Raw genomic sequence first — 24,656 nt, 5'->3', positions numbered from 1 at the left:
GCAGGAATGAGTCAAGTGGTTTACCAGTCTGCTCAAAGGATAGCAGGCTTTGAATAGAGCCCATTCATCTTAACTTTCTTTTTTGCCTGAAATTAACCTCCCAACCCTGTCCTCATCCTTCTGCCGACTCACCTCTTCAGAGTCATGCAGACTCTGTTGGACTCAACTCCTCTGAAGGGTCACTATCCCAAACTGCAGGATATGTCTTATCAAATCCCTGTCGGGAATGACACTTTACCCTCTGGGGCTTCATGAAATGGAGGCTTGGGATTGATTCTTTGCCAGAACTTGAGCATTTCACGAGCTTAGCAAGAGCAGCTTCCCTGCTTCCCTGAGAATCAGTGATAAGATTGTAAGGAGAGTAAGTCTCTGAGCGCTGCATTTGTTTTCCATCAGACAGGGGCAGCACTTAACGTGCAGAGATTAGTTGCTAGGGGAGAAAAGAGCAAATGAGGCAAAAAAGCAACCAGAGGAATAAAAAATCATTTTAATAAGCTTATGCCATAAGTTCTTTAATGTAGCAACTCTCTCCCTGTCTCTTTCAGGTGGCCTTAATTTGAACCCCTTAAAGTTTCTGGTTTTTGACTGGAATTGGAGAGATCAGAAGTTGAGAAGGATGATGGACATTCCCGAGGTACCATGTAACTAGCAATCCAGCAATTGCCTTTAATCTTTTTTTTTTTTTCAATCTGAACTTGAGTTCAAACACAGCAATAAAGTCTTTGACATGGGGGACCAGCACATTCTGGCCTTTGATATGATTTCTTTTAACTCTGAAGTAACTACAATTATAGAGGCCATCTCATCCCTTACACATAACTGTATCCTTTCCATGTGTTTTATAGGAATCAACTTTTTTTCTTCATTAAATGACCAGTGGCCTCTGCCCCACTGGGGACCACATCTATACTGCATCTTTGAGAAACAGGAAGATCTAGAGGACTTGGCATATTTCCCTGTGCCTTGTTTTAGAGACACAGTCGTCTTTGCCTTTTCATCCTTATAAATGTACTTGGAGGTGGGGGAGCACAAACTTGCCTCATTGCCTGCATCTCCACGTACCCAAAAACCCACTTACTTAAATTAGAGGGCTATTTTGGTTTTGGGGAGTGGGGAAATTTTTTTGATGTCTCAATGGATTAAAACCGATTGAATACTGAATAGGAACGGCATTAGCTCATTATATATTTATGAAAGTAATCCATTATCATCATAATGTGAAAAATTGAGGGACTTACCTGGTGGCACAGTGGTTGAGAGTCCGCCTGCCAATGCAGGGGACACGGGTTTGTGCCCCGGTCCAGGAAGATCCCACATGCCGCGGAGCGGCTAGGCCCATGAGCTATGGCCACTGAGCCTGCGCGTCCGGAGCCTGTGCTCCGCAACGGGAGAGGCCACAGCAGTGAGAGGCCCGCCTACCAAAAAAAAAAAAAAAAAATTAAAATTGATTTGCCACCCACCATGTTATCATGTGACTAATCTTTCCATCTAGCCTGATGCTTAGAAGTAGCTATTGGAGAGAATTGGGTTGTGCAGTAATAAACATGGCTGCCAGTCACCAACCAGAAATAAATCACGGCAGTAACTATCAAAGAAGCTTGCAATCATTCCTCCAAACATGTTGAATGAATTAATTTACTATATAAAACTATATCCTCAGAATGACCAAACCTGATTGTAATTGACTGGCGAGTTAAGCTAAAAACCATTTTCTCACTTCCCTGCACACACACATACACAGTCTCCTGAACTGTTTTTCTTTTTTTTTTAATTAATTTATTTATTTTTGGCTGCGTTGGGTCTTCGTTGCTGCCCACGGGCTTTCTCTAGTTGCAGCGAGCGGGGGCTACTCTTTGTTGCGGTGCGTGGGCTTCTCATTGCAGTGGCTTCTCTTGTGGAGCACGGGCTCTAGGTGCACGGGCTAAAGTAGTTGTGGCACAAGTGCTCAGTAGTTGTGGCTTGCGGGCTCAGTAGTTGTGGTGCATGGGCCCAGTTGCTCCGCAACATGTGGGATCTTCCCAGACCAGGGCTCAAACCCATGTCCCTGCATTAGCAGGCGGATTCTTAACCACTGCACCACCAGGGAAGTCCCCTGACTAGTGTTTTTTTTTTTTTTTTTTTTTTTTTGGCTGTACGCGGGCATCTCACTGTTGTGGCCTCTCCCGCTGCGGAGCACAGGCTCTGGACACGCAGGCTCAGCGGCCATGGCTCACGGGCCCAGCTGCTCTGCGGCATGTGGGATCTTCCCGGACCGGGGCACGAACCCTTGTCCCCTGCATCAGCAGGCGGACTCTCAACCACTGCGCCACCAGGGAAGCCCCCCTGACTGGTTTTTTAAAACTAGTTTAACCAACTTGATGTCAGGCACATGAGGTCATATTTGATTATTTCAGTTATAATGTTAAACCTGAGTAAACCATCACTAGTTTTCTAATTATAATAATGAGGAAGAAATAGTATTCAAAAAAACCATTTTAACCCATACTTATTTTTATTGTGATGATGTCATTATTAACAGTTACCCTGCATTAAAATATTGTGTATAGTCTATAGGCACAGTTTGGATATCTTGAAAAAGATTTTTCTATGAGATTTTATGTTGAATGTTGTACAAACAAAAGGACATCTTAATGAAATCGATGTCTTATATAGTACCGCTTCCTTTACTTACGTAAATATTTCAACTCTGAATAAAATGCAGGTTTTGCTCTTCCTGATTCTGGCCATAATAGCTGCATAAATACCAGGGACTCCAGATGGTTGAATTTATTCACCAAGACCATCTTTTCTTGATCTTAAACTTTTTTTTCTTTTCTCTCACTTAGATAAGAAAGGAGGTTTTTGAAATTCTGGAAATGGGAGTCCTCAGCCTATGCAAGTCAGAATCTTTGAAGCTGGGCCTTTTCTAAGTCTGGGTCCTAATGAAAATTCCTGTTTTCATGGTGGGATTTGCATGGCTCTGGCCCATTGCAAGCAGTTGGTAAATATCAGCTATTATTTTATTAAGTTGATTGTATCACCAGATGGATCACTGGGAATCTTAGGTGGGGATTCTTTTACAAAAATGAATCTGTCCTTTGCCAACTTCCTTGTATAATAAAGTATCACTGGCTTGTGTGTGATTTTTGTTAAGCAGACTGAGTTTTTCTTTCACCAACTGGCTTCTGATGTGACTATACAAGAGAGGGAAAGAGCATCTGGGCAGCCTCAGGCAAGCCCCTTCCCTCTCTGAGCCTGTTTCATCAACTGTGAAATGGGAATACTGTCTTGAAGGATTGCTGAGGATTTCATGAGATGGTATGTGTGGAACAGATTTGAAACTGTGTTGCCTAGTCCCAGTGTGAAGGCTGGCAGTGGTACTACTGGTGGAAAGAGCTGCAAGGATATGTGGCACTTTGTAAACAAATAAAAGACAACAGTGTAACTACAACTGTCTTATTCATTTATTTAATTCTTTGTTTTGAGATAATTTCACACTTACAGAAAAGTTGCAAAAATAATATAAAGAATTTCCATATTCCCTTCCCCTAGCATCCCCCAATGTTAAGGTCTTATATAACTATAGTACAGTTATCAAAACTAAGAAATCAACATGGGTACAATACAATTAACTAAACTACAGACTTTATTTGGATTATACCAGTTTTACCACTGATGTCCTTTTTCTATTCCAGGATCCAGTGAAGGATCCCACATTGCATATAAGTTCCCTAAGAAGAATATATATAGTCTGTCACAGTTAATCATTAAAATAGTTCTGGAGGTAACGTCTTTATATTTTATAGACGATTAAACTGAATCTCAGAAAGGACACACACTACTTTAAGTAGCAGAAGCAGAAGTCAAACCCAGATCTCCTGTATTCACTTCAGGACACCGTGGTTATCTATTTGGGGAGTTGGGCATATATAACAAATGAGGTAATAAAGCAAACAGATGCCACTACTGGTATATGAAGTTCCACATTCAAATACTGTGAAATGTTAAAGGAGTCCAGCAGCGTAGCACATCACACTCCGGCAAATCACATGCTTCCACACACCAGCGACTTGCTATTTGTGCACTTCTGTGGGCTAGAAGCGACACACGGGGATTCAAAGGATAGGGGAACACGTTCCATCCTGCAGGACTCTGGCTCAAGCTCAACAAGTTAAAGGAAAAGGAAAGAAAGCCACCACAGCATGAGAATTCATTCAAGCTATAGCTAAACTTAGCCCTTTGGGGGCTGATCCTCCCCCAAGTAATTCTGCCTTCCAACTGAAACATCGGCTCTTCCTGCCTGATGACCTTCAAACTGTGACATTGGCTCTTCCTGGTTCTATGGCAGCTTTTGGCCTTCAAACTCAAACTGGAGGAACATCAGCTCTGCAGATTTTGGACTTGCCAGCCTCCTCTGTAATCACGTGAGCCAATTCTTTATGATAGATCTATATATACATTTAGATCTATTGGTTCTGTTTTTCCGGAAAACCCTAATATACTCCTGTGAAGCACCTTTTAGTTTGGGATTTTGGTTAGGTTGGTTTTGTTGTTTTATAAAAAGCCTAAGAAATACTGTTCTTGATTTGTTACTGTAATGACCCTTCTGATAGGTGTTACATATGTACTATAATCACACCCAAAGTTGGAACAAGTACCTAGGTTGCAAACATACCCGATATTTTGTAGGCCAACTCTGCACACATAATCTAATCTCACAGGCTGTTACTGCCTTTTAAACTCAAGTTCTTGACCATGCTTATTTAATAAAACAAATAGTAGATATGAACTACGAGTGTTCACTGCCGTCTTCTCACACAGATCTGTCTGATACCAACAGCCATACTCGTCACCACCTCCAAGGCAGATTCAAATGGCTTGCTGAAAAGTCCCCATGGGTGTTCTGCTTTTTTTCCAGTTTTGCAAGGGAAAGCTTTGACTCTGAATTGGAAACCTCCCAGTGTAAGTAATTGCATTTGTTTTGTATTCTTTTAAATTAGGTAGATTTGCCAAAGTCATCGTCTTCTTTAATACAAAAATAGTCCAACATATGGCTTCTCTGCCGAATGTTAATAGAAAAAGGAAAATTAGAAACTCACATGCTACCTAATTTTTTTAAAATCCTAATCCTACATCTTAAATGCATCTTGAAGAGGAAGTAATTATTAATAGCGTAATGAAAATGATGTTAGTGGATTTCTAATAAGTGAAAAAAAAAACCCAGTAATACCATATTGCAATATTGAACATTTAGGTGATTATCTGTTTTGCTCTTCCTTTCTCTTGCATCATTTGGGCTACTTCAAAGCGCGTGCTTGAGGAAAGGTTAGGAGATGTTTTTCATCCACACTTTCTGCCAGAGCCTTTCTTATGGATGAAAAAATTGGAAACTACTGAGATTAGTCATCTGTGTTCTGCAATTCCTGTTTGCTTCTCCCTTCCTCATTATCACAAAGAGCAAAGTTAGCTGTAATCTGAGAGCATTTTCCCAACTTAGTTTATATTCACGTTAAGGGACAGCCACATTTGGGAAAAGCTGACAGCACTCACTTCTATTATTTGTATTAATCATGAAGGATTTGGGCAAGTTCTTAAGGATAAATCCATTTTCCCCCTTTCAGGAAGGGTTGCCTTGAATTAGAAAGAAATAGCCCGTTGTAACTGCTTCCCAGTGTTGCCAGATGTTGGTTTATACAGATCTGCTGGAGACTCTTCCTCCTAGGCATGGCAGTTAGCACAACAAGTTTTTTGAGCCTACGTAAAACATACCCAACAATGGCTGATTGAAGGGAGCTGTGGAAATCGGGTCTGGTTAAGAAATGATTCCAGAAAGCAGAAAGACTTTGCGAGTGCAAAGGAAGATTCATGTAATTCTCAATATTACCATTATGTGGTATTACTCTGAGCAGTAATGTTATAAATGTCTCCAAAGTATATCTGGGTCACCCGCAGAACCACAATGAAGAGGAAATCCCAGGACTGCCAGTCCAGATTGCCAGACAACAGTGCCGTGAAGCAGCAGCAGTTGCCCGCCTACCGGCTACAGCTCTCAGCCAACAAAATCCTCTCCGGCTTTTTTGCCACAGGCGTGTTCTGCCTTGGAGTGGGTGTCATCCTTCTGCTGTCTGCAAAGACCATCAAGGAAGTAGAGGTGTGTCCCATCTCACTTTTTGGATGCAATTTCTATGAATTTTCAGCTTTCGGACTATAAAGAGTGGTCAGTTTGAGAACCTAGCCCCTCAACAGGGAAGTAGATGAGACTGGAGCATCCCTTTTTCAGCTGGCAGGTGCAGATGGTGAAAGAGCCTCTATGTGGTGGCTTTGTTCATCCCTTCTCCCTCTTGAAGACAATTGCTCTCACACTGGTCAGTTCAGCCACCTTTGTTTACAGGGGCCTGGCAAAGTCCGGGGCTTTTTATGCTGGCAGAGTACCGAGCAAGTGACTGGTAGAGGCGGGAGGAGAGGCAAGACCAAATGACTGCCAGGGACCCGTGAATCATATTGATAAAAAGAGCGAAGAGCCAAAGATGTAGATCTTAATTTTGCCCCAATTTCAAGCATTGTGTCTTTCCCTTTGCAAATAAATTCCGTCCGAGATCACTGCTTTAATCCAGGAAAGGCAAGAACACAAATCTTTCTGGCCTCTAAAGGATACTTAGCAAAATAAACCAAGTTCTACTCAGAGTGAGAAAAGAGGAAGTTGAGCAGTGAACCCCTCAGTTACAAGCCTTTTGCTGATTTGACAACAAGCTGTTGGAGGATGAGAAGCCCAGTAGCTGGTCTGGGGAGGGAGAGCTCTGATCTGGTCTGAGGCCATGCCCGCATTTGGTCTAATAAATTAAGTACATGTTTCATGCAAATCAGCTCTGAGCAGGTTATGCGACATCCCAGACCGTATGACCTCCACTCTGAAGGCAGCCATGGAAAGCTCATCTATTTCCTCTCCTCACGTGGGCTAGTGGCAAAATTACCATGAAGGCCAAGTCTGTCAACCCTGTTTTAACGTTCATGAGTGTCTGAAGGTGCTCAGAGTTCTTCTGGGTGTGTAGATGAGTAAGGTTTGTAAGAGTTGAACTCCATCCTCAATGAGCTAACGATAGAGTAAGTAAGGTAGTGTGCGCTAAGAACAGAGAGCTCAGCCACGGCTGGCTTGTTTGCCATATCCACAACCCCTTCCTTGCATGTCGCCAGTGCATAATAGGCACACACTTACTGAAAGAACGGATTACGGCAAATAGCGAGGACTTCAAAGAAGAAAATTGCATTTCAGGTCCCACTCCTCCTACCAACACACACTGCTCTCTTGCCTTTCCACTGAAATTTTCTGTACCCCACCCCCCCAGCTCCTGGCAGGTGCCCCTAAGTCCTCTTGAGTCCTCCAGTGTGGTAATGTAAACCACCAGGCCTCACCAAGTGAAAAAGGCAAAATGGCAGGAGGGAAGTAAACTTGCCTTGTTGAAGGCAATAGCAAAGTAATTGGCTTACAAGGTTTATATTCATTTCCATAAAGTTCATCCTGTTTACTGTTCTGTTTTCTCCTTCACCAACCCCTTTCTTTCTGGTTCTTCCCCTCCCCTTCCCATGTCCTTCCAGCTTCCTCCCTTCTGGTCACCCATCCCCACCCTCTTTGAAGTGCAGCCTCCATTAAGAGACAGCAATTGCTGAATGATGTCACCTTAGCGATGTGAGGAGAACCTCACTCCATGGTTAGCCAAGGCCACTCTGCAAACAACTTTCAACAGAATGATTTTATCATGATGTTAAGGGGATTTTCCAATTGACTTTTCTTTTAAGCCACTTCAGAGAGGACCGTTTCTAACACTGCTTTTATACAGGAAAATCAGAAACCACCCACAGAGGCCGATCCTCTTTTGCACATGGAAGTGTTTTGTTGTAATGGGTGGTAAGATTAATGTACTTAGATGCTCGTATTTACTTAAATCATTCTTTATGCAGCAAGACTTGAACTATTATTTTTAAAAATACTGATGCCTTTTCTGTTAGTGACACTGCATTCTAATTTTTTAAAAGCATTAAAGAACAGGGCTGTACCTAATTGAGACCTATCAATAGCACACTGAACTGTGACTGAGGAAATGGGTGCTAGTTCAGCCAGTCTCTGATCCTGAGTATCAGGATGTATCAGGATGTATAAGATGTATCCCAGGCCAGTGTGGTCAACACACACCTAGTAGAAGAGCTCGGAGCTGGCTTTCCTCTTCTCACTTAGCCCTGGGGCACAACGAGAAAGTGCCCTTTTTGCAGTTTACTTTAAGCAAGAATCATAATTCCTGCCTTCCAAAATTCTATGAGGACCAGACTATGATCTTTGCTGTCATTTTAGAGCTATAGGTTTGAGCAGCAGAAGTAGACAGTAGATCAAAGACATGTTTCCCTCATAAAATGTTTAGAGCTAGAAAGCACCTTGGATATCATCTACTCAAAAATTACTTGATCATGAAAGACATTTTTTTCTAATTCGGCATTGATAGAACTCTGTCAAGAATCCATGGAGTAGTGTGTATACTACTAAAATGACCTCACAAATCAATTAATTGCTAGCCAAAATGATGCTGATGAACAAAATGTGGGCCCTGGAACTCAGGATCAGAGACTGGCTGAACTAGCACCCATTTCCTCAGTCACAGTTCAGTGTGCTATTGATAGGTCTCAATTAGGTACAGCCCTGTTCTTTAATGCTTTTTAAAAATTAGAATGCAGTGTCACTAACAGAAAAGGCATCAGTATTTTAAAAAATAATAGTTCAAGGCTTGCTGCATAAAGAATGATTTAATATAAGCATCTAAGTACAATTAAGTAGCCTTTTGGCTAATCTTTAATTTAGTATCCACACTTTACCTCTTTGACTTCCAAACACCCAGGGGCTTTGTAAGCATTGAAAATTCCTTCTTTCTTTCTTGTTGCTCTTCTCTCCCAAAGAATCTAAAATCCCATTGGCAATTTACTGAAGAGAAAGCCAGTCCCTTGCTTCCCTGTTCCTTTCCCATTCCCAGACTTTTCTAATGACTCCTCAACACAGTGAGGAGAAAGCAGCAGCGACCAGCAGGACCTCACAACCACCCCTGGGAGCCTGAGATGAGTGTTTCCTGGAGCGGAAGGGAAATGCACAGCCTCGTGGCCTCTCTCTGAGCCCCACTTCCCCACTCTCCTTCCAGCTCCGTCTTCATATAACTGAGTCCTTGAGCCAGAGCTCACAGGATTTGCCCATTCGGGACACACTACCCTTTGTTAAAGAGTCCACTTATACCATTTTGCACAGAACTTAACTTTAAAAAACAATATAACAACATTTTAAAAACAATTGCTTCACATACATCGATAACTCTACGTTTTGGAAACATTTCTTTTTTCTATGTTTGGTCATTTTTAAAAACTTCCTCTAGATACCATGTAGAATAATTCACTAGTATAAATATTTTCCATACAATAAAATGGAAAAACAGTGAAGTGACTTTCCCATAACGCTGATTAGACTCAGGCTGCAGGCCCAGTTCTCATGAGTCACTGACTAATATTTTCCTAGTGGTAACTTTTTATGATGGAGGCATAAGGCTTCATCACAGCAGGTTACATAAATATGTAGTAGAAACCCTGAACTCCAGGTAAGTGGCAAAATGCAGCTGGGTCCCAAAATGAAAGGCTGTAAGGAGACCCACTCGTCCCGCACATCCGCAAAGCTGACCTTGGTTCATGTCCCAGATAGCACGCCCTTGACCTAGAAATTTGGAGACTTTGATGGACTCAGGACTTTAATTTTAAGATATGTACTCACATCCCTTTTTAATTAATAATTATTATTTTCCCTGCCTGACAGATTAATTACACAGAAAAATGTGCAAATTGTGCAAAACTGCGGGAAAATGCCGCTAATTTTGACAAAGAATGCAACTGCTCTATTCCCTTTTTCCTCCCAGAGACAATGAAGGTAAGTGAGATTCAAGAGCCTTCAATTGGCTATACGCTGCTCTGCTCCTATTTAACATGTGGCAGTAAATTCATGATCTCCACCGAATGCTTTCCAAAACTGAAAATACAAGAAATAACGCAGGGTGGGAATGGGGGACAGGGATCTTATAAAGTATTGAGTTCATGTTCGACTCTCCGCCCCCACCCCCTTTTTTTTCTTTGGAATTTCATTCTTCTCCTTGTGTCTAAATTTCCAGATTCTTTACCCACCCAGCTTTGTAAGAATTCTTAACATCAATCAAACAGGTTCTATGCCAAATGTCAACACAGGAGGGGACCATAGAAATTACTGAATCTAACCACTCATTTTACAGTGAGAAGATTAATGGGTTGAGAGGTTAAGTGACTTGGCCAAGGTCACACAGTGAGTTAGTGTCAAAGGTCACATACCTGGGACACTCCTTTTGTCCTCCCCTCCTGGTCATTCTACACATGCAGTTGCCTAATCCCTAAGGCGACTCTCGGCCTGGCTGCCAGGCACTGTGAGAGATGCCAAAGAAATATTAAGAGACATCCCTGCTTTGGGACTGATTAAAGTCTCGTGTTAGTCCAGGTCCTCTGAGAAGCAGATGCCAAGACAGGATTAGACATGCCAGAGATTTACTGGGGGAACTGCCTGCAAGGGAAAATATGGAGGAAGTTGGAGGAGGCTGGGAGAGCTGTCAGACCATAGCACAGCTCTGACCCCTGGGAAGGAGAGGGAAGCAGAGTAGGAAGGAAGGAGGGACAGAGGGAGAGGAGGGTAGAGAGATGGGGAGGAGGGAAGAAAGGTCTTAGACTGCAGAGTATTCTTAAGAAAGTTTCAGCAACCCCAACAGGGAGTCCTTGCCTCAGTATCCCTGTTGCTGAGCCGTTGTCTGGGAGCAGCAATGGGAAGCATGGCCTTGGTGCAAACATAGGATGACCTCAGAGCACAGCAGCCGCGTCCACCCCTCGATTACGCTCCCTGCAGTAGGAGATCAAGAGGCACCTTTTCAGGGCCACCACAGTCTTACTAGGTAGCAAAGACTTAATCAAATGAAAATGTATTACGAGACTTCCCTGGTGGCGGAGTGGTTAAGAATCCGCCTGCCAATGTAGGGGACACAGGTTCAATCCCTGGTCGGGGAAGATCCCACATGCCACAGAGCAACTAAGCCCATGCGCCACAACTACTGAGCCTGTGCTGTAGAGCCTGCGAGCCACAACTACTGAAGCCCTTGAGCCTAGATCCTGTGCTCCACAACAAGAGAAGCCACCGCAATGAGACACCCACGCACCGCAACGAAGAGTAGCCCCCGCTCGCCGCAACTAGAGAAAGCCCACGCAAGCAACAAAGTCACAGCACAGCCAAATAACTAAATCAATAAATTTACTAAAAAATTTATTTAAAAAATTGAAACTTTTCAAAGGTCCTGTCCTGTCCTCTGGACTCCGCACCTCTCCTCCCATAGCACCTCCTCCCTAACCTGATCCGTCTCCCCTGCTTCCCCTGCATAGATGACTCTGCATGGGATGTTTCACGTGCAGGCAGGCCTTCTCTTGAGCTTGTCACTGAACATCCCATCCTCAAGGCCCTGCTTCCTCCCCATACCAGACTCATCGTCATCTCCTGAAAAGCCCTCCTTACTTCCCTTTCTGGGAAAGATCCCATCACCGAGACTCAAAATTTTCCTCCTTGACTTTACCCTGCCCACTCCTTTCTCATCCAGACCTCTGATGTGTGATTACTGTTCTGCAATCCCTGTCTCTCCCAACCACTTTCTCACTCCATTTTCTTGGCATCACCCCAGTTCAGTCCCTCCTGATCTAGCATCACAGCAACCTTAACTGCACATCTAGCCTTTGGCTTCTCCTACTTTTAGCCAATTGTTATTTGCCAAATCAGTAGACCACACCCTGTCCCCCAAAATGTGCCCTCTTTCAGATTACTTTTCAACACCTGAGGCCCAGCCACCTTTTCATCTTTATCTTTGCAGGAGACCTTGTACTCCTGCCAAACTGACCAACTTTCTTTTCCATGATGCAACTCTTTATGTTCCTGCTGTTCTTTTGCCTAGAAAGTCTCCCCTCTCACTCCCACCTGTAAGATCTCACTTGTTTTAAGCCACTAATATCCAAACACTTCCTTGAGCCTCCTTTTCACTCATGTCTCCAGCAAGAATTTGCCCACATTTGTATCCTGAGAGCGCTGTTTCAACTCTTCTTATGGACTTACAATCGCCCATATAATATCCTGTAGACTCATTTCCTCTATTCACAGGAAGCTCCCTGAGGAAAGGGACCATGCTTTACATGCTACACCACACAACTACACGTCCAGACATATCTGCACTACATACTTAACCTTCCCACCTGTTACCACAGGTGAACCACCCATGCTCCCATCTGAAGGCTCACCTTTCCACTTCTATGATAGATGCTAGCCTTTCTTGCCTTTATAAGGGCTTAACTCAGCAGTTGTCACCTTTCTGTATCATCAAATTTTCTCTCTACTGGATCATTCCCATCAGCACACAAACATATTATTTGACCTATCTTTTAAAAAACAAAAACAAAGCACTCTTCTATTCTCCCAAATTTCCCTGCCCGCTATCTGCATATTTCTTTCCTCCCATTAGCAGGGAAACTCCTCAGAGGAGTCATCTCTCTTGGGTATTTCCAATTCCTTTCTTCTCATTCTCAAAGACCCACCCATGGCCCTAACACTCAGTGAAATTGCGAGGTTACCAGTGACTTCCTTGTGGATAAATCCAGTGCTCCATCCTCAGTGCCTTGTCACACACTGGACACAGGCAATCACTCCCTCCTCCTTGACATGTTTTCTTCTCTTGGCTTCCAGGAGACCTTACTCTCTTGGTTGTCCTCCTTGCTCTCTGGCTGCCCTCCTTTTTTTTTTTTTTTTTTTAATTAATTATTTTATTTTTGGCTGCGTTGGGTCTTCGTTGCTGCTCACGGGCTTTCTCTACCTGTGGCGAGTGGGGGCTTCTCTTGTTGCAGAGCACGGGCTCTAGGCATGCGGGCTTCAGTAGTTGTGGCACGTGGGCTCAGTAGTTGTGGCTTGCGGGCTCTAGAGCACAGGCTCAGTAGTTGTGGCTTGCGGGCTCTAGAGCACAGGCTCAGTAGTTGTGGCTTGCGGGCTCTAGAGCACAGGCTCAGTAGTTGTGGCTTGCGGGCTCTAGAGCACAGGCTCAGTAGTTGTGTGCATGGGCTTAGTTGCTCCGTGGCAATGTAGGATCTTCCCGGACCAGGGCTCAAACCCATGTCCCCTGCACTGGCAGGCAGATTCTTAAGCACTGCGCCCCCTGGGAAGGCCCCTGACTGCCCTTCTTTGGTTCCTTTGCTTTTCCCCCTTTTTTCCCCAAACTTTTTTTTTTTTTTTGTGGTACACGGGCCTCTCACTGTCGCGGCCTCTCCCGTTGCGGAGCACAGGCTCAGCGGCCATGGCTCACGGGCCCAGCCACTCCGCGACATGGGGGATCTTCCCAGACCAGGGCACGAACCCGTGTCCCCTGCATCGGCAGGTGGACTCTCAACCACTGCACCACCAGGGAAGCCCTCTCCAAACTCTTTATGTGGAGATCTGCAGGGCTTTAGTCACAGCCTTCAGTCTTCATCTCCTCTCCGTATGCACTCACCTCCTTGGAAACATCATCTACCTCCTAGGTTTAAATGCTATTGATTACCAATTCTCTGTTTTCTATCTCAGCTTAATGTTTCTAAAACTGAACTAATATCCACTTCTTCCCCTTACTTACATCCCCAGAAAAACCCTATTCCACCCACAGACGATCTCAGTTGAAAAGAACTCTGTCCTTCTGGTGCTCAGGCTAAAAGCCCAGGGGTCATTCTTGACTCCTTTCATTCTTTCACACCTTGTATCCAATCCATCCTATTGGTTCTACATTCAAAATATATCCAGAGTCTGCTCACCTCTGCCCACCTCTGCTGCTACTACCCAGCTCCATGCCACCCTCACCTCTCACTTGGATTTCTACAGTAGCCTCCTATCAGGTCTCCCTGTTGTATCCATGTCTCAATAGAGCAGCCACAATAGAGCAGCCAGAGTGAACGTTTTAAAGTATAAGTCATATCATGTTATTCCTTTGCTCAAAAATCCCTGCAATGGCTTCTCTTTCTACTCAGTGAAAAAGCCTACGTCCTTACAAGGCCTATGTGATCTGGCTTCTTACTTCCTCCTAACTTCCTCTCTCCATTCTCTTCCCCACCCCCTCTCTGACCACACTGGCCTCCTCATTCCTCAAACAAGTCAGGCATTCTCTTCTTCTCTGTACCTGACATCCACTCGTCTAACTCCCTGCTGCCTTCAGGTCCTGTTTGACTCAGCCATCACCTACTCAGGCCTACACTAGCCATCCTATTTCATACTTCATCCTGTCTGCTCACCTCACACCTGCACTCCTGATTCTTATTACCTTACTGTAATTTCCATTTTTTCCATAGTACTTATCACCTTCCAACTTACTATATAAATTAACAGTTTATTATATGTATTGTTTATTGTCTGTCTCTCACTATTGTATCCCAAGCACCTATAACTATGCCTGACACCCTGTAGTTGCCCAATTAATGTTTATTGAATGAACATAAGAATCTTTGCTTCCTTCACAGGGGCATAGCACAGTATATTTTACGTGGTAGATGCTTAGAAAATGTTTGCTGAAATTTTAAATGAATGGAAAAAAAGATAAAGTGATAAATTATATTGCTTTATGCTCTAGGAAGCTTTGGTTTTATGTGTCCCTTTCCTATTTCCCCCTTGATCCCAGATGAAAGCATGTTAGCATCAGTAATATTCTGAATACATCTGTATCTCTAATCATTTTTGTAAGTCTGATGTAAATTATGAGAAAATTACTGAGTAGTACTTGAGTTGTAAGTGATATCTATATAAAGTCCCATGAGGGAAGTTTTATATCTGTGCTCTTTTGTTAAAGGTCAAAATTCTAGTTCTCTACAATTGTGTACTTTCTTGCCTTCCTTAACTCACCATTGCTGCCCCGCCAAAGTAAAAGTTAGTGTTGCTTTTTTTTTTTCTTTAAACATTAGATATTTATTTTCTCACAATTCTAGAAACCAGAAGTCTGAAATCAAGGTGTCAGCAGGATTGGTTCCTTCTTGGGAGGCACAAGGTGCTTAAAATTTTGAAGAAAAAGAAATCCAAAAGATAAAACCTTAAAGGGCTTCAAGTTCCCATCTGTCTGTGTCCTTTGAAATCCTAAAGGCAAATAAGTGTTACCAGCTGCTAACCATTCCTTTGAGGCAAAGGCTTTCTCATAAAAATCTAACCAAACTACTCAGGGCAAGCACAGAGCCTTCTGCCCACAAGTTCACACACATTACACACGCTAGATGACAAATCCACGCAAGGCTCTCTGCCTTAAACTAGGAATCCTGTACCAAGTACCATGGAAGAAAAGAAACACTATAAAGTGCATTGTGCCTCTAGGACTAATCAAAAAGGTGATGATCTTGGAGGCCTTGTAAAATCTTGGACAAAGAATTATTGAAAAAAGTTTATTAAAACACTTCTGTCCCCAGCATGTGAGTGTTCTCTATTTATTTTGTCATGTTTATATGAGTATATAACTTTGGGTAAGTAGAATGCTCTTTTTAGCTTCCAAGAAAATGTATGGTAAGTTCCATTCCATGGATTTCCTATTTTCTGTAGTTATGGGTCATCAGTAGAGGTTCCCTCCTTTGGTGAGGAAATACAATCTGTCATTCCTGCTATGCCTGGCTTGTTCACCTTCACATTCATGCTCTCTGTTTACGATGTTGCAGCCCACCTCTTAGGCCCCAGCATCTCCCTTTCTCAGTGTTCCAGAGGCTTTTCTCTTACCAGGGACTAAGCTCTTCAGCCTTTGTTTTCTGTAACTGGTCACACTTACCGTGACCTTTATTTTCAGCCTAACCTGGGTACCAGCTCCCATCTTCCATACTCATCCTCTTAAAGGTCCTTAGGGCGAGGCCAAATTTGCATAGCATAAAAGAATCAGTTGACTCAGGGAACTGTAAAGTAATACTTTTGTATTTCTAGCACTGAACATAGCACCTGACATATGGGAGGCACTTAATAAAATTTAGGCCTTCATATTTTTAGATGCATACCTTCATTATTTTGGAGGTAGATAGAATATTAATTATAAATAGCTACCTTGGACATTTACATTTGCATCATATGTGCTGTTAGTAAAATCTGTATCAAGCCCACTTGGAGAAGTTCTAGGGGGCTTCCCTGGTGGCGCCGTGGTTAAGAATTCACCTGCCAATGCAGGGGACACGGGTTTGAGCCATGGTCTGGGAAGATCCCACAAGCCACGGAGCAACTAAGCCCGTGTGCCACAACTACTGAGCCTGTGCTCTAGAGCCCGTGAACCACAACTACTGAGCCCACATGCCACAACTACTGAAGCCCACACTCCTAGAGCCCGTGATCTGCAACAAGAGAAGCCACCGCAATGAGAAGGCTGCACACTACAACGAAGAGTAGCCCCCGCTCGCCGCAACTAGAGAAAAGCCCTCACGCAGTAATGAAGACCTAATGCAGACAAAAATAAATAAATAAATAAATACAAATTTAAAAAAAAAAAAAAAAAGGAGAAGTTCTAGGGCCTTGGTATTTCACCATGCATGTAAGAAGTACAATGGTAGCCCGTGATTGGGCAGCCTCATTCGGCAAAATCCATGAAAAGGCCCATCTCTCATGGCCACAAGGCTACTTATTGCTGAGGTGAAAACCACCTTTCTTCTAGATCAGTGAACTATTCCATCTTTTTGTCCATAACAAATGGTTCACCACTTCTTAACCAAGTATAATATGCCACAGTACTGTGCTAGAGCCTAGTGATAAAAAGACAACACCGGAGCTGGACACCAAGGAGCTGGGCTTATGTCTTTCACATGGGCAATTATGAACATGCGCCCAAACATGCTCAGTGGCTCCAATTTTAAATTGTGTTTCATGGATCTGCTTTGAGACCATGTGAATTTGATGCTTACCACAACCCCTAGGCAAAGCATCTTTCCTAGTATTGCTGGGAAATATTTGTGAAATCAAATTTTATATATTGAGAATACAAAGGCTAGTTATAAATTTTTTTCAAGGCAGGAATGTGGTAACCCTTACAAAAACATTAAAAATAAGTTATGTAGTCATTTTAATAATTTTGTATAGACCAGGATTTTCCAATACTGATTTTTAAAAATAATTTCTTGGGTTTCTATCTGATATAAAGAAACTTTCAGTTCACATCAATATTTTTTGGTACTACTTCTTATATTTTAAAACTCCTGTCCGTGTTTATTAATATCTCAGTTTATTTTTCTCTCTTCTTACATCTTGCTGTTCTCCTCTACAGGGTAATGTTTATATGTACTACAAATTGTATGGCTTCTATCAGAACCTCTATCGATATATTCTATCCAGAAGTAATAGCCAACTGGTGGGTACAGACGTAAAGGTAAGGCTTTATTTAACTTGGTATAATACTCTTTTTTTTTTTTTTTTTTTTAAGCCAGATGGATCTTTCAGTCTAAAAGACAGTATGGAAAATAAACTCAAAAGCTAAGTTTTTACAAGACAGAAATGCTCATTTCATTCTTGCATGCACTGAAGGGGCTGAGTATTCAGGATAACTGCTCCTTTCACTCTTCAGTGCAGGAATGTGAATCTTGTCCAATTAGATGTTTAGCCTTTCATGCACCAACCATTTTTTTATTTGACAGCATTTTATATTAAAACCAGATACATATTGGACTGCCCAAGTCTTGGTAATAATGAATGTGTCAGAAGGGCAAATCTTCAAGTACCTTTCAACCACAATTCAGGATTTATGTTTCTCTTAATAAAGTTGATGGCATACTGGAGCTGCTTCAAAAAGTAGAGTTTTTTGCTTCTTTGAATGACTGACACATCAATTAGATTTCAACATTATTTTCTCATACTTAATTTCTGTAGTTATCTTTAAAGTTGCTCATTTTAGTTGATGGATGCACCAACCATTTTGATAGTAACCTTGAGTGATTGGTCTCAGCCTAGTTCACTCTATATCTACCATTGTCCTTTTTATAACTGGGGGCTTCAGTCAGCCTAGTTTAAGGAAACTGGGCTCTACTTGATTGAATAAAAGCCTTTGGTTTAATGAATATTCTTTCAGACCTAAGATTACAAAATTTAACTCTTGGTAAATGATATTCAGCAAGCTGGCAAGAAAAGCTAGAAGGAAACCTTTTCTATACTGGCATTATATAAAAGGGATAACCAAATGGTTTTAAGCAGCCACTCTTTTTAAAATGTATTCTTGTAGTTAGGTGGGTGGATTTCCCTGTGATAAGTCATCCAACTGTAGAATCACAATTTATATACTTTTTAGAATATAAGTTACACTCCAATAAGAAAAACCTTTTAAAAATATATTCCACTGTGGGCTTAGTGTGGTATTTAGCACAGCAAGCAAAGTAAAATTTCTTCCTGCAGACATATTTGGCATGCTATATACTGTTAATGAGGAAAGAAACTACACACACGTGCACGTACACACATACATATCTCCAAAAAACAAAAATTTTCTAGTCTAGGTCAGCCAGCAGCCTGGGAACAGCAGGTAGCAGCCCATAATCTCGATCTGTGCCAGTGGATCAGCATGGGTTCATTTACACTGCCAGTATTTTCACTTCCAGCATTTTAAGAGATTTTACCAAAAGCACTCATTCCTGTATCATTTCTCATCCAGGATGTTAGAAACTGTGCTCCATTCAAAACCTCCCACAATGGGATCCCCATCGCTCCTTGTGGTGCTATTGCCAATAGCATGTTCAATGGTAGGTGTCTTTTCCTAACTCCATCATCTTCCGTTTCATGAGTGTGTAACAATCTAAATATGCAGAAGATTACTCCTGCAGCTGAGCGGCAGTTTATTTTTTTTTAACATCTGTATTGGAATATAATTGCTTTACAGTGTTGTGTTAGTTTCTGCTGTAAAACAAAGTGAATCAGCTATATGCATACGTATATCCCCATATCCCCTCTGTCTTGCATCTCCCTCCCACCCTCCCTATCCCACCCATCTATGTGGTCGCAAAGCACGGAGCTGAACTCCCTGTGCCATGCAGCTGCTTCCCACTAGCTATCTATTTTACATTTGGTAGTATATATATGTCCCAGCTTACCCTTCCCCCTCCCCATATCCTCAAGTCCATTATCTATGTCTGTGTCTTTATTCCTGTCCTGCCCCTAGGGTCATCAGAACCTTTTTTTTTCTTTTTAGATTCCATATATATGTGTTAGCATACGGTATTTGTTTTTCTCTTTCTGACTTACTTCACTCTGTATGAGAGACTCTAGGTCCATCCAACTCACTAAAAATAACTCAATTTCGTTTCTATTTATGGCTGAGTAATAGTCCATTGTATATATGTGCCACATCTTCTTTACCCATTCATCTGTCGATGGACACTTAGGTTGCTTCCATGTCCTGGCTATTGTAAATAGAGCTGCAATGAACATTGGGATACATGACTCTTTTCGAATTATGGTTTTCTCATGGTATATGCCCAGTAGTGGGATTGCTGGGTCACATGGTACTTCTATTTTTAGTTTTTTAAGGAGTCTCCATACTGTTCTCCATAGTGGCTGTACTGATTTACATTCCCACCAACAGTGCAAGAGGGTCCCTTTTCTCCACACCCTCTCCAGCATTTATTGTTTGTAGATTTTTTGATGATGGCCATTCTGATCGGTGTGAGGTGATACCTCATTGTAGTTCTGATTTGCATTTCTCTAATGATTAGTGCTGTTGAGCATCCTTTCATGTGTTTGTTGGCAATCTGTATATCTTCTTTGGAGAAATGTCTGTTTAGGTCTTCTGCCCATTTTTGGATTGGGTTGTTTGTTTTTTTTTTGATATTAAGCTACATGAGCTGCTTGTATATTTTGGAGATTAATCCTTTGTCAGTTGCTTCGTTTGCAAATACTTTCTCCCATTCTGAGGGTTGTCTTTTCATCTTATTTATGGTTTCCTTTGCTGTTCAAAAGCTTTTAAGTTTCATAGTTCGCATTTGTTTGTTTTTATTTCCATTTCTCTAGGAGGTGGGTCAAAAAGGATCTTGCTGTAATTTATGCCATAGAGTCTTCTGCCTATATTTTCCTCTAAGAGTTTTATAGTGCCTGTCCTTACATTTAGGTCTCTAATCCATTTTGAGTTTATTTTTGTGTATGGTGTTAGGGAGTGTTCTAATTTCATTCTTTTACATGTACCTGTCCAGTTTTCCCAGCACCACTTATTGAAGAGACTGTCTTTTCTCCATTGTATATTCTTGCCTACTTTATCAAAGATAAGGTAACCCTATGTGTATGGGTTTATCTCTGGGCTTTCTATACTGTGCCATTGATCTATATTTCTGTTTTTGTGCCAGTACCATACTGTCTTGATTACTATAGCTTTGTAGTATACAGAAGTCTGAGAGCCTGATTCCTCCAGGTCCATTTTTCTTTCTCAAGATTGCTTTGGCTATTTGGGGTCATTTATGTTTCCATACAAATTTTGAAATTTATTGTTCTAGTTCTGTGGAAAATGCCATTGGTAGTTTGATAGAGATTGCATTGAATCTGTAGATTGCTTTGGGTGATATAGTCATTTTCACACTATTGATTCTTCCAGTCCAAGAACATGGTATATCTCTCCATCTGTTTGTGTCATCTTTAATTTCTTGCATCAGTGTCTCAGAGTTTTCTGCATACAGGTCTTTTATCTCCTTAGGTAGGTTTATTCCTACGTATTTTATTCATTTTGTTGCAGTGGTAAATGGGAGTGTTTCCTTAATTTCCCTTACAGATTTTTCATCCTTAGTGTATAGGAATGCCAGAGATTTCTGTGCATTAATTTTGTATCCTGCTACTCTACCAAATTCATTGATTAGCTCTAGTAGTTTTCTGGTAGCTTCTTTAGGATTCTCTAAGTATAGTATCATGTCACCTGCAAACAGTGACAGTTTTATTTCTTCTTTTCCGATTTGCATTTCTTTTATTTCTTTTTCTTCTCTGATTGCTGTGGCTAAAACTTCCAAAACAATGTTGAATAATAGTGGTGAGAGTGGGCAACCTTGTCTTGTTCCTGATCTTAGTGGAAAAAGTTTCAGTTTTTCACCACTGAGAACGATGTTGGCTGTGGGTTTGTCATATATGGCCTTTATTATGTTGAGGTAGGTTCCCTCTATGCCCACTTTCTGGAGAGTTTCTATCATAAATGGGTGTTGAATTTTGTCAAAAGCTTTTTCTGCATCTATTGAGATGATCATATGGTTTTTCTCCTTCAATTTGTTAATATGGTGTATCACATTGATTGATTTGCATATATTGAAGAATCCTTGCATTCCTGGGATAAACCCCACTTGATCATGGTGTATGATCCTTTTAATATGCTGTTGGATTCTGTTTGCTAGTATTTTGTTGAGGATTTTTGCATCTATGTTCATCAGAGATAGTGGTCTGTAGTTTTCTTTTTTTGTGACATCTTTGTCTGGTTTTGGTATCAGGGTGATGGTGGTCATGTAGAATGAGTTTAGGTGTGTTCCTCCCTCTGCTGTATTTTGGAAGACTTTGAGAAGGATAGGTGTTAGCTCTTCTCTTAATGTTTGATAGAATTCTCCTGTGAAACCATCTGGTCCTGGGCTTTTGTTTGTTGGAAGATTTTTTAATCACAGTTTAAATTTCAGTGCTTGTGATTGGTCTGTTTATATTTTCTATTTCTTCCTGGCTCAGTCTAAGAAGGTTGTGCTTTTCAAAGAATTTGTCCATTTCTTCCAGGTTATCCATTTTAATTGGCATATAGTTGCTTGTAGTAATCTCCCATGATCCTTTGTATTTCTGCAGTGTCACTTGTTACTTCCCCTTTTTCATTTCTACTTCTGTTGATTTGAGTCTTCTCCCTTTTTTGCTTAATGAGTCTGGCTAATGGTTTATCAATTTTGCTTATCTTCTCAAAGAACCAACTTTTAGATTTATTGATCTTTGCTATTGTTTCCTTCATTTCTTTTTCTTTTATTTCTGATCTGATCTTTATGATTTCTTTCCTTCTGCTAACTTTGGGGGGGGTTTTTTGTTGTTGTTATTGTTCTTTTTCTAATTGCTTTAGGTGTAAGGTTAGGTTGTTTATTTGAGATGTTTCTTGTTTCTTGAGGTAGGCTTGTATTGCTCTAAACTTCCGTCTTAGAACTGCTTTTGCTGCATCCCATAGGTTTTGGGTCGTAGTGTTTTCATTGCCATTTGTTTCTAGGTATTTTTTGATTTCCTCTTTGATTTCTTCAGTGATCTCTTGGTTATTTAGTAGTGTGCTGTTTAGCCTCCATGTGTTTATATGTTTTACAGTTTTTGTCCTGTAATTGATATCTAGTCTCATAACGTTTTGGTCAGAACAGATACTTGACACGATTTCAGTTTTCTTAAATTTACCAAGGCTTGATTTGTGACCCAAGATATGTTCTATCCTGGAGAATGTTCCATGAGCACTTGAGAAGAAAGTGTATTCTGTTGTTTCTGGATGGAATGTCCTATAAATATCAATTAAATCCATCTTGTCAAATGTGTCATTTAAAGGTTGTGTTTCCTTATGTATTTTCATTTTGGGTGATCTGTCCATTGGTGAAAGTAGGGTGTTAAAGTCTCCCACTATTATTGTGTTACTGTCAATTTCCCCTTTATGGCTATTAGCATTTGTCTTATGTATTGAGGTGTTCCTATGTTGGGTGCATAAATATTTACAATTGTTACATATTCTTGGATTGATCCCTTGATCATTATGTAGTGTCCTTTGTCTCTTCTAATAGCCTTTATTTTAAAGTCTATTTTGTCTGATATGAGAATTGCTACTCCAGCTTTCTTTTGATTTCCATTTGCATGGAATATCTTTTTCCATCCCCTCACTTTCAGTCTGTATGTGTCCCTAGGTCTGAAGTGGGTCTCTTGTCAACAGCATATGTACAGGTCTCGTTTTTGTATCGATTCAGCCAATCTGAATTTAATCCATTTACACTTAAGGTAATTATCAATATGTATGTTCCTATTACCATTTCTTAATTGTTTTGGGTTTGTATTTGTAGGCCTTTTCCTTCTCTTGTGTTTCCTGCCTAGATAATTTCCTTTAGCATTTGTTGTAAAGCTGGTTTAGTGGTGCTGAATTCTCTTAACTTTTGCTTCTCTGTAAAGATTTTAATTTCTCCATTGAATTTGAATGAGATCCTTGCTGGGTAGAATAATCTTGGTTTTAGGTTTTTCCCTTTCATCACTTTAAATATGCCCTGCCACTCCCTTCTGGCTTGCAGAGTTTCTGCTGAAAGTCCAGCTGTTAACCTTATGGGGATTCCCTTGTATGTTATCTGTTGCTTTTCCCTTGTTGCTTTTAATATTTTTTCTTTGCATTTAATTTTTGATAGTTTGATTAATATGTGTCTCAGTATGTTTCTCTTTGGGATTATCCTTTATGGTACTCTCTGTGCTTCCTGGACTTGACTATTTCCCTTCCCATGTTAGGGAAGTTTTCAACTATAATCTCTTCAAATATTTTCTCAGACCCTTTCTTTTTCTCTTCTTCTGGGACCCCTATAATTTGAATGTTGGTGCATTTAATGTTGTCCCAGAGGTCTCTGAGACTGTCCTCAAGTCTTTTCATTCTTTTTTCTTTATTCTGCTCCCTGGCAGTCTTTTCCACCATTTTATCTTCCAGCTCACTTATCTGTTCTTCTGCCTCAGTTATTCTGTTATTGATTCCTTCTAGAGTATTTTTAATTTCCGTAATTGTGTTGTTCATCACTGTTTGTTTGCTCTTTAGTTGTTCTAGATCCTTGTTAAATGTTTCTTGTATTTTCTCTGTTCTGTTTCCAAGATTTTGGATCATCTTACTATCATTACTCTGAATTCTTTTTCAGGTAGGTTGCCTATTTCATCTTCATTTATTTGGTTTTGTAAGTTTTTACCTTGCTCCTTTGTCTGTAATGTATTTTTTTTTTTATTTTCTTTTTGATGGGTGGTGCTGTACTCCTGTCTTACTGGTTGTTTGGCCTGAGACGTCCAGCACTGGAGTCTGCAGGCATTTGGATAGAGCTGGGTCTTGGTGCTGAGATGAGGACCTCTGGGAGGCCTCACTCTGATTAATATTCCTTGGGGTCTGAGGTTCTCTGTTAGTCCAGCGGTTTGGACTCGGAGTTCCCACCACAGGAACTCGTTGTCTGACCTCTGGCCTGGGAACCAAGATCCCACAAGCTTTATGGCGTAGTAAAAAAAAAAAGGAAGCTAGAAAGAAAAAAAGGAGCAGTACAATATCAAAGAATAGAAAACAAAATAAAATTAGAAAGATAAAAAATGTATTAGGAAAAATAAAACTATAATTGAAAGAATTGCAACAAGGTAAAATAAAAGCACACCAGAAAAAAGAAAAAGAAAAGGGGTGGGAGGGGGGGGCGACAAGCCAAAAGGAGAGATCACTAACAAAGTATAAAGAATAAAATAAAATTAGAAAAATAAAAGATTTATTAGGAAAAATAAAAATATAAAAGGGTCAACAACAATGAATCACCAAGGTAAAACAGAACCCCAATCTGAAAGAGGAAAAAAGAAAAAAAAAGAATAAAAAAAAAGGCTTGGCTATGGGGGGCAGAATTTAAACAGGGGGGGAACTTAAGCAGGGGGGGGATTT

General features: G+C 41.0%; 2 protein-coding genes across 2 annotated transcripts in view; both read left to right on the top strand.

The window, feature by feature from the left end:
- The window catches only part of CMSS1 (cms1 ribosomal small subunit homolog), a 392,477-nt gene extending 389,355 nt beyond the window's left edge, over positions 1-3,122 (top strand). The window contains exons 9-10 of the mRNA XM_007453207.1: positions 546-634; positions 2,826-3,122. Coding sequence (XP_007453269.1) covers positions 546-634; positions 2,826-2,909 — 173 coding nt within the window. The 3' untranslated portion in view covers positions 2,910-3,122. The remainder of the gene's footprint in view (positions 1-545; positions 635-2,825) is intronic.
- Positions 3,123-4,242: 1,120 nt separating this feature from the next.
- The window catches only part of LOC103070721 (cell cycle control protein 50C), a 31,372-nt gene continuing 10,958 nt past the window's right edge, over positions 4,243-24,656 (top strand). The window contains exons 1-6 of the mRNA XM_007453202.1: positions 4,243-4,403; positions 4,898-4,941; positions 5,932-6,130; positions 9,815-9,925; positions 17,328-17,429; positions 18,702-18,789. Of these exons, the coding sequence (XP_007453264.1) occupies positions 5,939-6,130; positions 9,815-9,925; positions 17,328-17,429; positions 18,702-18,789 (493 nt within the window). The 5' untranslated portion in view covers positions 4,243-4,403; positions 4,898-4,941; positions 5,932-5,938. The remainder of the gene's footprint in view (positions 4,404-4,897; positions 4,942-5,931; positions 6,131-9,814; positions 9,926-17,327; positions 17,430-18,701; positions 18,790-24,656) is intronic.

This window comes from Lipotes vexillifer, unplaced genomic scaffold, assembly GCF_000442215.2.
Source record: "Lipotes vexillifer unplaced genomic scaffold, Lipotes_vexillifer_v1.1 scaffold963, whole genome shotgun sequence".
NCBI classification, from domain to species: Eukaryota; Metazoa; Chordata; class Mammalia; order Artiodactyla; family Lipotidae; genus Lipotes; species Lipotes vexillifer.
The sequence above is the reverse complement of the archived record's forward strand: the minus strand, read 5'-3'. Positions and strand labels throughout refer to the sequence as shown.